The sequence below is a fragment of the Fundulus heteroclitus genome, chromosome 12 (genome assembly GCF_011125445.2).
Source record: "Fundulus heteroclitus isolate FHET01 chromosome 12, MU-UCD_Fhet_4.1, whole genome shotgun sequence".
NCBI classification, from domain to species: domain Eukaryota; kingdom Metazoa; phylum Chordata; class Actinopteri; order Cyprinodontiformes; family Fundulidae; genus Fundulus; species Fundulus heteroclitus.
In genome coordinates, this window is record NC_046372.1 from 34,518,104 (window position 1) to 34,533,174 (window position 15,071).

General features: G+C 43.9%; 1 protein-coding gene across 1 annotated transcript; it reads left to right on the top strand.

Annotated features, from left to right (window-relative positions):
* Positions 1-1,681: 1,681 nt before the first annotated feature.
* Positions 1,682-14,720, top strand: dpysl2a (dihydropyrimidinase like 2a). Its single transcript, XM_012881309.3, has 14 exons — positions 1,682-2,066; positions 4,977-5,065; positions 5,148-5,332; positions 5,433-5,597; positions 5,812-5,873; positions 6,016-6,096; positions 7,581-7,649; positions 7,758-7,878; positions 7,982-8,138; positions 8,359-8,500; positions 8,574-8,744; positions 9,541-9,720; positions 11,447-11,645; positions 11,732-14,720. Exons 1-14 carry the CDS (start codon positions 2,025-2,027, stop codon positions 11,821-11,823), a joined length of 1,755 nt encoding a protein of 584 aa, XP_012736763.2. The 5' UTR covers positions 1,682-2,024; the 3' UTR covers positions 11,824-14,720.
* The last annotated feature ends 351 nt before the right edge of the window (positions 14,721-15,071 follow it).

The window sequence follows — 15,071 nt, forward strand, 5'->3', positions numbered from 1 at the left end:
GTCAGTTATGTTGTCGTATATATGAAACAAGATAGCACAGGTTGACTTACATAAAATAGCACCAAAATAGTGATTCCTGTAGAAGTATTAGCTGGAAACTTTGGAGACCACAGATAATTAGCTGAAGGATGGTATACCTCTGGGGCTTATATAGAAAATGTACACGCTGCAAAATATGCTGTCATGATTAGATACAGGGACTGGACAGAAAATGGAAAAAAAGCAGCAAAAGTCTGAAGAAAGAATACTGATCAAGACCACTTTAAAAAGATTTCACCTGAAAGTCTGGCAGCATGGTAGAAAAGCACATAGGAATTAGGTTTAGCTTAATACTTATTACATTTTTGTGAGGATGGTATCTTTCTCCAACAGTCATTGGCTGATACATGGGGGCCACCCCGGACAGGCCAGTAATCCATCACAGGGCCACAGCGGGACAAGCAGGATAAATAATAATACACACACACATTCAGGCCAGAGTAGGGAAACCATTTAATTTAACATGCATATTTTTTGGACCGTGCATGAAACAGGGATTACCCCTAGATGGACAGGCTGCAGTTCAAGGTTTTGAACCCACAACCTTTGCATTGCACAGCTACAGTGCTATATATGTGCCAGGCTGTAATGCCAGGAACATACACAAGACAATCTTTTCCTACACTTCTCATTGTTTATTAACCATCGGAGCAAATAGGGGTGAGACAGCGACATAAATACAAAAGTGGTTCAGAAATAGTGTTAACAGCCAGAAATACTTTAAATTTACTTGTGGTGTGCCTCATGACTGTCCAGTTTTAGTTTAAAATTGTGATGTACAGTCATGCATGTCTTTTTGTTCTCTCATTTGAGAGACCGAACCTTTACTGTTCACAAGCACTGCATCGTGACACTAGAGTCATATGTCCTCTCAATCCATAAAAAAAAGAGAAATTACACAAAAATAAAACTAAGGAGATTTCAGAACACTAAAGATTTACAAAAGTAATTCACAGAAGACCGTATCATGGAAAAAACACTCAACTTAAAATCATTTTAGAAATGTGAATCATGACAGTTTCAGGAATTTATCCTCTGCTGTTAAAATTTGGCAACTCTGGTTTTGTTCTGTTGCAAGTAGGATCAATATATATATATATATATATATATATATATATATATATATATATATATATATATATATATATGTATGTATATAGATAGATAGATAGATAGAGATATAGATATATATATATAGATAAAGATATAGATATATATAGATAAAGATATAGATAAATATATAGATATAGATATTTACATATATCTATCTACATATATATATATATATATATATATATATATATATATATATATATATATATATATATATATATATATATATACGTGTGTGTGTGTGTGTGTGTGTGTGTGTGTGTGTGTGTGTCCAAACATGCACTGGTTGTCTTGTCCCTGCAATAAGTTTATTCATGAACTCCTGTGAGCCCAGTGGGGGAAACAAAAAGGTCTTCTTGGATGACACTAAAAGGTTGCCTTAACCTCTTGATTCTCTTTGAAAAACTCCCCGGCGTCTGATGTAACTTGTAGGATGAGTAATATCTGTATTTCAAACTGAATGTGACCCATCAGAACAGAAAACAATGTGCCTGGATCACGGATCAGTGGATGAACAGGGCGGGGCAGTGCGCATGCTCCGTCCCTCGTCGTGGCCCTTGTCTTCTCGGAGGCTGTGTGGTCCTGCAGAGACCTGGTCTCGCCGTGAACCTGATTCTCCACAGCTGGGCAGAGGCCACCGTCGTTCTGCGGCATTACTCCGTCCCCCCCACCCACACACACACACACACCCACCCCCCAGCGCACACTGAGCCGGCCATCGTCATAAGCTGTCGGGGAACAGGCAGCGTTGAGCCGGGGCGTCGACTGGCCGTCAAGGCAGAGCATCCATTCATCCTTTTCCACAGGCAGCTAGCGCTTAGCCGCGACTAAAGGCAGGGGGCCAGCGGTGTGTCGGGGGAGGGGACTTCAACATGTCCGGCTACCAAGGAAAGAAGAACATCCCGAAAATCACAGTGAGTGTCTCTTTCACGGTCGGTCCCTGCAGAGCGCGGCTTGCAGCAGACTCCGAGCAGGGCTAGCTGCTAGCTGCAGCTGCAGCAGCCATGCATTGCCATACAGGCGCTCAGCAGCAGGAACATCGCCTCTGCTGCAGCTCCTCCTCAAACTAAAGAGCAGGAATAAACAATGGGAGTCATTGGCGGCGATGCCATCTCTCCTAAATACACCTGTACCTGGGTGATGGCGTCCCTGCTCCTCCCGTCCCTCAGCATCAGCATCAGCATCAGCATCCTCGCCCTCTGGTGTGCTCAGCAGGTTAAAAACAACACCAGCCATCGCCTCATCTGTCACCCTTCAGCTTCTTTCCTCTTGTGTTCATTCATAATGGACTGGCAGCTGTTCGCCTGCTTCATTATTTTAATTTGATTTCATTTATTTTATCCTTTATTTGTACAGGAAAATCTCTTGAGACTCGCAGCCTCGTTTACAAGAGAGACCTGTTACGGACGTCCACGGCGATAACATAAAAGAAAAACAATTTAAAAACACATTATCATCATTATTGTTTTTGCTTCATCCATGATTTGAGGCGAATGGTGTTCCACTGTGTTTAATTTTACCAGAGCTAGGTAGTTCTCTTAAGTAGGTCAGCAGGAAGACGCCATGCCTTCATTATGGAGCTGCCATAGTCAGGGCTTTAAAACCCGCCCCTGCCAGACTTTTTTGTAAAATCAGTCAAAAATCTGACTTTAGCAGCCTGTCATGACATCATGCAGAACTTGCCGTGGTCAGTTTTGTTGTATTACTGGTAATTTTGGTGTCGATCGTTATTTAATAGTCGTATATAACGTGCCATCCCAGCAACAACGATCTCAGGCAGCATAAGACGGGTAATCGGAGTTTTATTTAATGCATCCAAGTTTTTTTTTTTTCTGCCTTGTCTTTATTAGATTCCTCCTTTTAAAGGTTTTTACTTGAAACCGATTGTGAAGAGGACCGGGTCGGCCACATTTCATTTCCAGAGGTCTTCAGCGGCTGTTATTGTGAGGAACTGTACGGCCTGATCGGTTTGCTCCATTTAGAAGATTTTTTTAAATCAAAACCCTCCATAGTTTGATAAAGAGAAGTTTCCTGTGTCAGCTAAAGTAGCATGAGTTCAGATAGCCTGCAGTAGCGCTGTAATGGCAAAACGTGCTCCTTTTCTAAGGCGGTTCAAGCAGAATACAGCATTTAAGTCCTGAAGATCACCGTGTTCGTTGTCAGCAGCGTTTGCTTCAGCTTCCCCGGCTATATCCGTCACGTCAGGTGGAGCGCCCTGCGTCTTAAAGGCCACGCGGCAGCATCAGATCAGTGCGATTGATTCAGGAGTCCCTGGCCTGCCGTAGTTTTTACCTCTGGGAGCTGATCACCTTGAATCTCTGAACACACACATAGCAGAGTTAGCAGTGCTGTTCCCACGCCGTGCACTTTTTCAAGTCTCCTGTATCTTGTGGTAAATTACCCGCTGATTTATCCTTCGTCACCCAGCTGTGTTATTATGATAAAAAAAATAATAAAAAACGATAGTAGCTTTCATTTGCTCAGTATATTCAGGTAGTTTGAGGACGCCTGCTGAGGGATGTAAACGCACAGCAGGAAAATCCTGGACTCAGCATGCAGACAGCAGCAGCTCCACAGCAGAGCCCTCGGGCCTTCAGAGTCTGGTGTCGGGACGGGACGGGACGGGGGGGGGGACAAAATACCAGGCTTACACCGAATTAGCCACACGTTCTTTAGCTACTGCCACTTCGTAGTTAAATGAAACGATCATGCAGTCTTTGGGCCTTTCTTGGTCGATGCTGATTTTCACTGTCCTGCCAATGCAGATGTTGTTTTTTCTAATGACTGCGGCTCAAAAAAAGCAGGAAAATGTTGCGGAGGCTCTTCCGTAGAAGCGGTAGCTCTGAATCCAACAGAAAACAACACGATTCCCCCCCAGTTTTGCATCCTGGCATGTGTCCCTAACTTTTGTCTAAACCAAAATCCACTTGCTAGCAATCTGCCCAGTTCAACAACTGTAGATCATCAGATTGATCCATTTTTTTTGTGATGTGTAATTTAAAGAGTTAAATTGTATTGTCTTTAATGCGTAATACTGGTTAATAAAGTTAAAACTGTGGACTTCCTGTTGTTCACCACTTAGTCCTTACAGCTGAGGTTAAATGACCCAGATCCTTTATCCACAGCCGTGGTTTCTAAACCCAATGCGTCGCTGTTCTTCCTGCCAGCAGCCTTGACAAGCCAAAGATTTACTGCTGTGATTCTTGCACAACACATTTATTGCCTTCATTAGGCCTCCTAGGCCCAGAAAGCCCGCAGAAGAAGTAGGGCAGCCGTGCTGCGTGTCCCTTTCATCTCATTCGGTCGGAGCTAATTGTGGCGTGCAGGAGTCTTTGCTCTCTCGCTTCAGGGTTTCGATCAAAGAGGAACGACGGAGGACTGATAAGTCCCACGGAGTAACTCTGAATAGTTTGCTGTCAGAAAAAAAAAAAAGAAAGAAAAAAAAGTGGGACGGGTTCGTTTATAGTTTGCTGACTTGACAGTTTTTCTGCATACAGTGAGTGACTCTCGTGAGCAAACAAACAAAAAAAAAAGGTAATTATCGGAGAAGCTGGATGTCCAGAGTGTCGTAGCCAAGCATATTAAAGGAAAGTCGAGTGGAAGGAAAAGCTTTGGTTGAAAAAGCTGCTTAAGCAACAGGGCTGGGTCCTTATTGGTGCTTGAGGTCCTTGAAAAAGCTTCAAGATCTTAAATGGGCTTGATTATGTGTCGGTACACCGTTATATCAAGTTGTAAGTGGGAAAAAAAATGCGATTGGCTATTCTGGCTTCTTCGATTACAGAAAAGTAGAGGGTGATTGACTTAAACGAAATATCTGCTTACAGAGCGATCGTCTTCTCATCAAGGGGGCGAAGATAGTGAACGATGATCAGTCCTTCCTGGCTGACATCTACATGGAGGATGGAGTCATCAAGTAAGCGCCGCTTTAGGATTCCCTTTACCGCATCTGCGCTCCTTCTTGCCGTGGCTCAGCGTTTTTTGTTTTTGCTTCCCAGGCAAATTGGAGACAACCTCATTGTCCCGGGCGGAGTCAAGATCATCGAGGCCCAAGGCAGGATGGTGATGCCGGGGGGCATCGACGTGCACACCCGCTTCCAGATGCCCGACCGAGGCATGGTGGCGGCGGATGACTTCTATCAGGGCACCCGGGCCGCCCTGGCTGGTGGCACAACCATGATCAGTTACGAGCAGCGGTCCCGTTAATGCTGCCCAGCGCTGTGCGTCTCTGTACCAGAAGAGACAAACTAACAATGTTGTTTGTTTTTTTCCCCCCTCGTTAGTCGACCATGTTGTCCCGGAGCCCGGTGTGAGCCTGGTGGCTGCCTTCAGACAGTGGAGAGAGTGGGCTGACAGCAAGTCCTGCTGTGACTATTCCCTGCATGTAGACATCACGGACTGGAACCACGGCACCCAGGAGGAGATGGAGACGCTGGTGAAGGATCACGGTATGTAGGCAGCGCTGATTGCTTCCAGTCAGAGGCGTCCTTTAAACGATCGGGAGACAAAGGCTGAGTGTTGCTTCTTTTTTTATTTTATCTTATTTACCTTTTTCTTTTTTGACCTTTCCTTTTTACTTTTTGCTCTGAGTTCCCCGCCCCCTTTCGCTCTCTTTTATTCCACCCTTTTGGCTGTTTTCTCTCATAAGCTTTTTATCTTCAGGTGTCAACTCTTTCCTGGTCTATTTGGCCTATAAGGACGTTTTCCAGCTTTCTGACTCTCAGGTACGCTTTGACCGTGGCCCGCCTCAGAGGAGACGTCTGCCGGCCTTTTTCTTTAACCGCTAGTCGTTGTTAGGGCTGCTTGGTTGGCTCCGGTGCACATGGCGACGCCCCCGGCTAACCGAGGCGCTTCCTGTCCTTGCAGATCTACGAGGTGTTCAGTGTCATCAGGGACCTGGGAGCCGTCGCTCAGGTTCACGCCGAGAACGGAGACATCGTCGCAGAGGTGGGAGGGCTGCGGTGTTCGTAGTCTTTGACCTTTCTCACGTTTTGCTACGGCACAACCACAGACTCCAGGGTGTTTTATTGGGATTTTATGTAAAATGGGGAAACAAAAGTTTTTTACGAAGACATTTGCAGGAAGTGTTGCTTACATTTATATTCAGCCTCCTTTCCTAAACCAGCTCAAGCATTCCCCATGAACTCTGCACAGAGTCCGCCTGTATGTCATTCAATCCCAGGATGAATACAGCTGTTCCACGACGGCCTCTCTGCAAACCTGTGGGAGAAGATGCTCTGGTCAGACGAGATAGAAATGTAACTTTTTGGCCCACGTGCAAAACACGCACCGTCCCCACGGGGCTGAGCGTGTCAGGATGTAGGACAGGGAAGCGGATCAGCGCTGATGGGAGAGGTGGATACAGAGCAGTGCTGGAGGAAAAACTTCTTAACAAGCTGCAAAGGACAGAAATGGTTAGAAAGGCCTAAACCGAACCGAGAATCCGTGATTCGCTCGCAGAAGCTATGTTTACACGTACAAAATTTCACAATGGGATTGAGATGTATTCGGATTAAAAACCAAAAGAACCGATTGGATCGTGTCGTTTGTTTGGGCACACAATCAATCGTAATGTGCGTGCATGTGCACCTGGCTTTATTCAGAATAGACCCACTCTGACATGCGCAGTTATCAAATTTACCTTAAGAAAAAGCTCGCAGAAGAAGAAGAAATTACATCTTTGCTGAGTTCGTTCATCCTCCAGGCTGGACTTGCACGAGGTACTAATTACGATTGAGTCGTCACTGAATAAATGATCATTTTGAGCTCTTTTAATGTTTCGAATAGAAATATTCTTCCCGACGTATTTCTGCAACTCAACAACACGGACATACGTCACGTTTAACGTCGGGCGGACATGCGCTCTCTGGTCAGTTTGCCACATTCGGAATAACTTGATCCCGACAAGAGTTTACATGCATGTTGATCAGATTATCAACCGGCATAATCCCCCCCCCCTCTCCCCCCCACCTCCTCTCATTCTGATGACAACTTCATTCCTATTGAGCTTAATCTGATCATCATATTCCGATTGCCGTATTTAAATGACGTTTATTTTCCTGATTGGCCCCTTATTCCGATTACTTTTGTTCATGTAAACGTAGCTACGGATTCTCAATCTGTCTGTCTGAGCTTGAGCCATTTTGCACACAAGAATGGGCAAAAGTGTCAGTGTGTAGATCTCCAAAGCTGCTAGAGACCTTCCTACAAAGAAAACCTGTAATGGACCTGTAATGGCAGTAAAACGTGTCTCTATGACGGATTGACTCGGATGGCTGAATACAAATGCACACCTTCCTGATTGGTATTTGAAAAACCCATGGATTGAAGTTTTTTTTTGCCAAAACCTTAAAGATTAAAATGTATAAAGTCATGTCTCTGCTATGTGACGAGTTTCTGTTCTAATGGTCTGCTTGCGTGGTTGTCTCTAGGAGCAGAAACGCATATTAGAGCTGGGCATCACGGGTCCTGAAGGCCACGTTCTTAGCCGTCCAGAAGAGGTAGGGATGTGCTCTGTGCTGGGCGCAGAATAAAAAGGCCAAACACCTTGATTTCCCGTCATAAAACCTATGTGTGTGACCTCGGGTTGCTCCTGTCATTATCCACAGGTGGAGGCCGAGGCGGTCAACCGCTCGGTCACCATAGCCAATCAGACCAACTGCCCCCTATACATCACCAAGGTGATGAGCAAGAGCGCGGCGGATGTCATTGCTCTCGCTCGGAAAAAGGGTAAAAAAAAAAAAAAAAAGTCTAGAGAAACTTTTTTTTTCTCTCTGCGGATACTTTGGATCCCGCGTTCTCTGCACTGACACCGAGCTGTCTGCTCCTGAAGGTGCTGTGGTTTACGGCGAGCCCATATCTGCCAGCCTGGGCACGGATGGCACCCATTACTGGAGTAAGAACTGGGCCAAGGCAGCAGCCTTTGTCACCTCTCCGCCGCTCAGTCCCGATCCCACCACCCCCGACTACCTCAACTCTCTGCTGTCATGGTAGGAGCTGAGGGCCGCCGCCTAAAAAAAGCTGGAGCTCAGCGGCACGATGCTGCTGCTACTCCACATCATTTTTACCCGCTTGACTCTTCTTAGAGTTGTGATTCGCAGATGATAGTTAGTTATAACCTATCTGGTGTCATTTGGCAAAGATTAGACATATTTGTCTTGCGGCACGAGACGAACATGTCGTTTTTGGTTTCTGCGTGCATGTTTACAGCGGGGACTTGCAGGTGACTGGCAGTGCCCACTGCACCTTCCATACGTCGCAGCGGGCAGTAGGCAAAGATGACTTCACCATGATTCCAGAAGGCACCAACGGCACCGAGGAGAGGATGTCTCTGGTCTGGGACAAATGCGTGGTGAGTGGGATCTTATTTTAGAACGCCGTCGAACCAGGAGGGAAGAAAACACATGCGTCGTTGTCTTTAAAAGGTGACAGGAAAGATGGACGAAAACCAGTTCGTGGCGGTGACCAGCACGAACGCAGCCAAGATCTTCAACCTGTACCCCCGCAAGGGTCGCATCGCTGTGGGTTCTGACGCCGACCTGGTGCTCTGGGACCCCGACCTGACGAAGATCCTCTCCGCTAAGAGCCACAACCTGGTCAGCTTTCTACACGAGCCCGTTCTGATTCGTTTTTATCCTCACAGCGTCTTTCTTTGTTCCCCCACACACACTTTTAAAGGTGACCTATGATAAAAAAATGTTGTACTTCCATTTGGGTCTCTGCTGATTCTAGAAACAGTCCAAGAGCTTAAAAAAAAAAAAAAAAACCCTGCAGCTGTTTGGCAATACGTAAATGTTTTTGTTGGTGTCTGAAAAGGAGCCGTTTGAAAAAAAAAAGTTCGGGATAGATCGGGCTAAGAATGCTGTCGCGTAAACCAGCCTTTACATGTAAAAATTTAACACATGGCTTTTATATCACATCTTACATTTACGCCACAATCCCTAGTGGAATAAATCACATGCAAAACTTAACATTAATGCCAAAAATGTGCGTATAATTCCCTTCCACTTAGCTACAGCTGAAAAGACAGACGGCCAACGGTTAGCATGACGCTAATTTGCTGTGAAAGTTGCATGGGGACGCTAACAGCGTTAGCGTCTTATTTTCTTTCAGATTCTTCCGACCTCTTCGACGTATCTTACACGAACCAACGCTTTATAAAAACGTAACACAGACAGATGTTTGTGAGCAGATGAAAAGATATGGCGGGATAGTTTAACACTGCAGACAATGTGGCTTTTAAGGCCTATCCTAAATGTTTAAAAGGAAGTTTAATAGGTCACCTTTAAGGGATTATTTTAAGGGATTTCTTTCTAATAAGCTGAAAGACTTGTGGGTTATATGTCGCCTTGTAAAGGAGCGTGTTGTTGATCTAACCTATTCGTTCCGCAGGCTGTTGAGTATAACATCTTTGAAGGGACCGAAGTGCGCGGGGGGCCTCTGGTGGTGATCAGCCAGGGTAAGATTGTGTTGGAGGAGGGCTCCCTTCACACCACGGAGGGCTGCGGGCGCTACATCAGCCGTAAACCCTTCTCAGACCACGTGTACAAGAGGATAAAGGCTCGCAGCAGGGTGGGTTCTCTTCTCACGCAGGTGCGCCAGATTTCAAGTTATTTCGGTATTCTTCTAAAGGATACATCGTTGGTCAGTGAGACACTCACACTCATCACTGTATTAGTTTTAGGCTTTTCCGGATGCGTTTTAACCGCTGTTTTTCTTTCTTGTTTTTTTCAAGGTTGAATGTTTAACATTAGTTACTGTAGAAAGCAAGAATTATGTTCCATTTCTTGTGGGTTTCCACCTTGGCTGGGTCAAACGCATCAACCGCCGCTCTTATTTTATCAAGCATAATTTAGCAAGTTGCACAGAAACCCGACAGATTATGTAGCCATCAGCAATCTCCTGGCCTTATTCTTGATGAACATTTGTCCCTTTTTCCCATCAGAATTGGTAGAGCGTATCTGTTGCAAAGCTAGTTTTTATGTGTGGTGGACCTGATGAAGTCTTAGTCATCTAGCTGTTGATTTGAGGGGAAGCTGAAGAATTTGAAGGCACTCCTCGCTCGTTGTATTGATAAAAGCTCCAAACTGAGGGCATCCCTGCCAGCGCTGAGTGTATTTAGACCAGGGGTGTCCAAACCTTTCGGCAGGCGGGGCGAAATTGTCAGGTCAAAAGTAGTGTTGCGCCGATGCCAATTTTTGGCCGATACCTGGCTGTGCAGTATTGGCTGATACTGATACCATCTGTTTGAAATTGATGTGTGTGTGTATATATATGAAGAACTGCATACTACTTAGGGTAGTAGAACTTTTTATTGCCTACCTGGAATGGGTGACAATAGTTGAATAAACTTTTGGCTCTCAAAGGCCAAAATAGTGCAACATTTGTGAAATTATAACATGTATAATAGTAATACAACAGTAAGACAGTAAAATTACAATAATCTCTTTTAAACCCTGAGTTTTGGCTCTCAAATGCCAAAATAGTGCAACTTTTATGAACTTATATAACATGTATAATACTAGTCAGGAGAGAGAAGGCTGCGTTTAAGTGACATACAAACATCAAAATGGTATCGGTGCCCTATTTGTTGGTACTCGCTGATACCGATACCACCATTTTAGTGTTGGATCGGGACCCCGTCCGATACTGGTATCGGTATCGGTGCAACACTAGTCAAAAGTACTCGAGGGCCAAAAAACTCATTAAAAAGAAGAAAAAAAAACAAAATTATATTAATTTTAATTGAACAAATTTGTCAGATTTTCTGAAGTAATGGGTGTAAAAAACTGTAGATCCAAAGTTCAAAAACAGGTTTTGCTTATTTGCTTTATGAAAAGGCGGTCGCCCATTGTGCAGATCATTTTAGCAATATAAAGAACAGGATTTATGCCAGTATTTCTTTGAAAACACTTTTTTAATAAATGAATTCTAAACAGGTTTTAATGCACAAACGTTTGAGTTAAAGTCCTCAGATAGATATAACCCTATTTACTATTAGAGATTAAACAGATTACAAAAAGTGTGGTTATTAAAATATGAATACCTTGTGTTGTATCTCACATTTTCAGTTATAAGATCCTAACCTGTAATAATTTTGCCCTATTAAAAATAAAAAGTTTCCATCTGCATCAGCTATCTGTGCTGGTGGACCAAAACTTTCCTTGAATGCAGTTAGGAGAGGGGGGGCACCCAAAATCTGTCCAGGGGCCGTAAATGGCCCCCGGGCCGGATTTGGACGTGCCTGCTGTAGATCATGCAGACCATGGTCCCTGAAGAGGTCACCTGTCCTGTTTAGCTCACAGAGCTGCGAGGGGTCCCCAGGGGCCAGTACGACGGGCCGGTGTGTGAGGTGACCGTGAGTCCAAAGATGATGTCCACAGTTTCTTTGGTGAAGACCTCCCCCGCCAAGCAGCAGCAGCAGCAGCAGCAACAACAGCAGCAGCTCCCTCATCAGCCAGTACGCAACCTCCACCAGTCTGGCTTCAGCCTGTCCGGTGAGTGCATCTCCTCATCGCTGCCGAATCCCGTCGGAGACGAGCTGCGTTCTTCTGACCGACATCGTGTTTATTTGTTTTTTAAGGCGCCCAGATTGACGACAACGTTCCCCGTCGTACCACTCAACGTATCGTGGCACCCCCTGGTGGGAAAGCAAACATCACCAGCCTTGGTTAAGCCGCTTTCCCTCGATTGAGCCGCGGGGAGGAACATGGGAGCAGGATCCACGGTTACCACAATCACTCCTGGCTCCCCTGCATCCCTTCTGTCCATTTTTACTCTCACCACCTCCACCATGTCACCTCATTCAAGGAAGAAAAAAAAAAAACACTATTTCATGTTGTTTCATGCCTCCTGCCACATTCCTGTATCGACGTAGGAGAAAGGGAATTTAGGATTTTTTTATGCACATCCATTTGAATTTTGATGATTTCAGTTGTTTACATAGTTTTATAATGTCTGCTCTACATGTTAAAGCTGTTCCAAGAATAGATCAGAACGCTAGATAAAAGCTTAAGGCCAGGGGAAGGAAAGTTTTATGACATTTTAACAGCAACAAATGTTCAGTTTTGTGTTGTTCTTATTGCAGATGATTGAATGTTCTGATGACTGCGTAGCAGAAAGCGCTTTTGGCCAGAAAAAGCACCGGCCTGTCCGCGTAAAAATACTCTCGACTCTTGATAAAAGACGGAAGCAAAAGAGTTTTAGTGGCGTAGGTCAGAAAACAGCGACCCACGTCTATAGTATGACTTCTTTGTTTTGCCAAGAAATCACCAAACTAATTTGGTGCGTATAAAAGTATAAAGTTAACAGCAGTATGATCAAGTGATCAACATTCGTTTTTGAGCCTGGGTACAGCTGGAGCTGAGCAGCGTGGATCCTTACTTGGATCCGCTCGGATACGTTTCCTTTTTTTTTAGACCATGTTATGCTGCACTGTTGATGAGGCATGGGCTGGCATGAGTTATAACCTTCAGGGGTAAATTTGACAGTATTTGTAAAAAGATTTAAAGCAAAAATGTGTAAACAAAAAACTTAATTTATCTTGATGCTGTGACAAAAGCTGTAAAATGTTGATTATAACAATCAATAATATATGAACCATTTTATGGGTTTTTTTTCTTCTTTTTTGATATATCTAATGAAATTCATTTTAAATCCCTGCTAAATTTAGCATTAGTTTTCTAAGCACACCTTCTAATTCTTACAATAGCCCTATTAATTCACGTTTATGTAATCAGAGACAACGCAAAGCTACCGTGGCCTTGTATGCAGGCCTGCTGGTCGCAGGGAAATCTGCAGACCCAGGAATAATAAAAAATTAAAAATCACACACAAAACTAATTAGATGCTAAAAATCTACCTTTTGTCATTCTGGTCTTCATAGATTAACAACCAGAAATTAGGCGCTTACTTTGTGGGGCTATCTGCTCCTGTAGCCCATCCTCAGTAGGCTGCCTCGCAGACATGCTACTCTGAGCCACCGTAGTTTTAAAATTGTGTTGGTGTAACGAGACTGCTTTAGTTTCCACACATTTACCCACAAACTGAAACGTTAGCAGACAGCGGATCTGTTTTTCTTGTGAAGGAAATGGGCTTTTTTTTTTTTTTTTTTTAACCAGCTGACCGGCAGTGCGCAGCAACGGGTGGGGGAGGGGTTCTATTAGGCTTGGGATGCTAATCATTCTGCCACTTTCTCTGGCGTTTCATCAAAGGGACTTATATTGTTTGATGAAAGATCTGAGCCGGCGAGCGGCCCACGACTGCTGCTGACTCAAAAAAAAAAGCTTGAATCATCAGCAGGACGTTGTCTTCTTTAACTTCCTCGCGGTTGTGTATTTTTTTTTTTATTTCTTTTTTTCCGTTTAAGCTTGCAGTATTCAGTGTTTGTTTTCTGTGCTGTATTCCTCCGTTTCGTTACAGTTGCACTTTCTTCTTCCTCCCTTTTTTTTGATGGATGGTATATGTCGTGAAACGTTAACTTAGACTGAAAAGGAAAAGAAAAAGGGGCGTATCGGGGTCGAGCCGCTCACTCGGCGTCGCCCTGACAACTTCGGGTAGACGTGACACTTTGGTGGAGAAACGTGAACTTTTGCCCTCATTATGTCGTGTTTAGTTGTTTTTTTTCACCCTCATGTTTTTTTTTTTTTTTTTTTTCCTGGAGGGTCGTCAGGCCAACAAGCCTCCAATCTCCAGACGTTTGTCGTTCAGGAAACAGACGGACCCTACGGGGGAAGTTTGATTGGAGGTTTCTGCCGGCCACCTCTCCCCGCCTGGTGCTTTCTGACCTTCTTGCTGTACAACGGCAGACGATGTCCACATCCGTGCAGCGGTCGGGTAGTTTCACCCAGTTTCTTTGATGTATTTGCACCTGCAACAATCCAAAAAGTAGTAAATGTGTACGTGAGATAGCAACTTTGTATCGGATATATTTGTACGTTTTACGGATACGTGTTGCCTGCCCTGTTCTGTAAGATATTGATAGCACACTGTATCTATGAAGGCTCTTTAAAGAAGTGATTTTGTTTGTGTATTTTTGGTTGTTTTTTTTTTTTTTGGGAGACCTGATGAAAAATCTTCTGTGCGTGTTTACATGAAGTCCCTCACAGTGTGCTGATGATGTGTCCTCTGTTCTCGGTGTTAGTGCTGTGAAAGAAGTATTAAGATGCTGTATATTGTCCCTTTACCTTCCTATTTACATAAACACCAGATTCACTTAAGCTAATAACTGTATTCACGGCCACGCGCGTACAGCTCCTCGGCACAACGCTGGATTATTTCTCTTCATTGCCTTGTCAAATGTAGGTTGTTTTTGGGGGTTTTTTTGTATGCAAAGCTATATACTGTGAAGTGATTTACATTTGGGGAAGTTTCTTGGAAAATTGTTTAGAGTTGTAATGTTGAGCACTGTTGTTTGACCTCTTCCACTGACTGTGACGCTCTCGTTCATGTTTGCTTGTTTTATTTTACTTGGCTATAACCAGAGTTCGGAGGGAACCGTCGGTCCCGTCAGCATTTGACCTTCTCTGTGTCGGATTCAATGGATTAAAATAATAAAAGCAAACTTGGCTTTATGAGTTTTTTTTTTTTTTTTTTTTGAGTAAATAGTTTTTAAGAATTTAAAGAAATTCACCTCTAGTTTACTAATGATGTAACAAGAAGTGACCATAATTATAGGAAACAAACGGGTGCAGATTTAAAGGAACATTACTCTTCAACAAAAATTATGCCCTCATGTTAGTTGTATACTGCAGCCCTGGAAGGCAGTGGCTCTACTGTCCCTTCAAAACATACAGCAGTATTAAATATGTCAAAGTTTTCGATTCAGTTTTATTTATATAGCAGCAATTCATGAAACATGTCATCTCAAGGCACTTTCCAAAGTCAAATTCAATCAGATTATACAGATTGGTAAAAAAAAAAAA

What these genes read in the sequence shown, in the direction of transcription:
- dpysl2a (XM_012881309.3), top strand. Translation starts at nt 2,025, where the DNA reads ATGTCCGGCTACCAAGGAAAGAAGAACATCCCGAAAATCACA. An exon ending in ACGGAGACATCGTCGCAGAG is followed by an intron (nt 6,097 to 7,580) that starts GTGGGAGGGCTG and finishes GGTTGTCTCTAG; the next exon opens with GAGCAGAAACGCATATTAGA. An exon ending in TGCTCTCGCTCGGAAAAAGG is followed by an intron (nt 7,879 to 7,981) that starts GTAAAAAAAAAA and finishes CTGCTCCTGAAG; the next exon opens with GTGCTGTGGTTTACGGCGAG.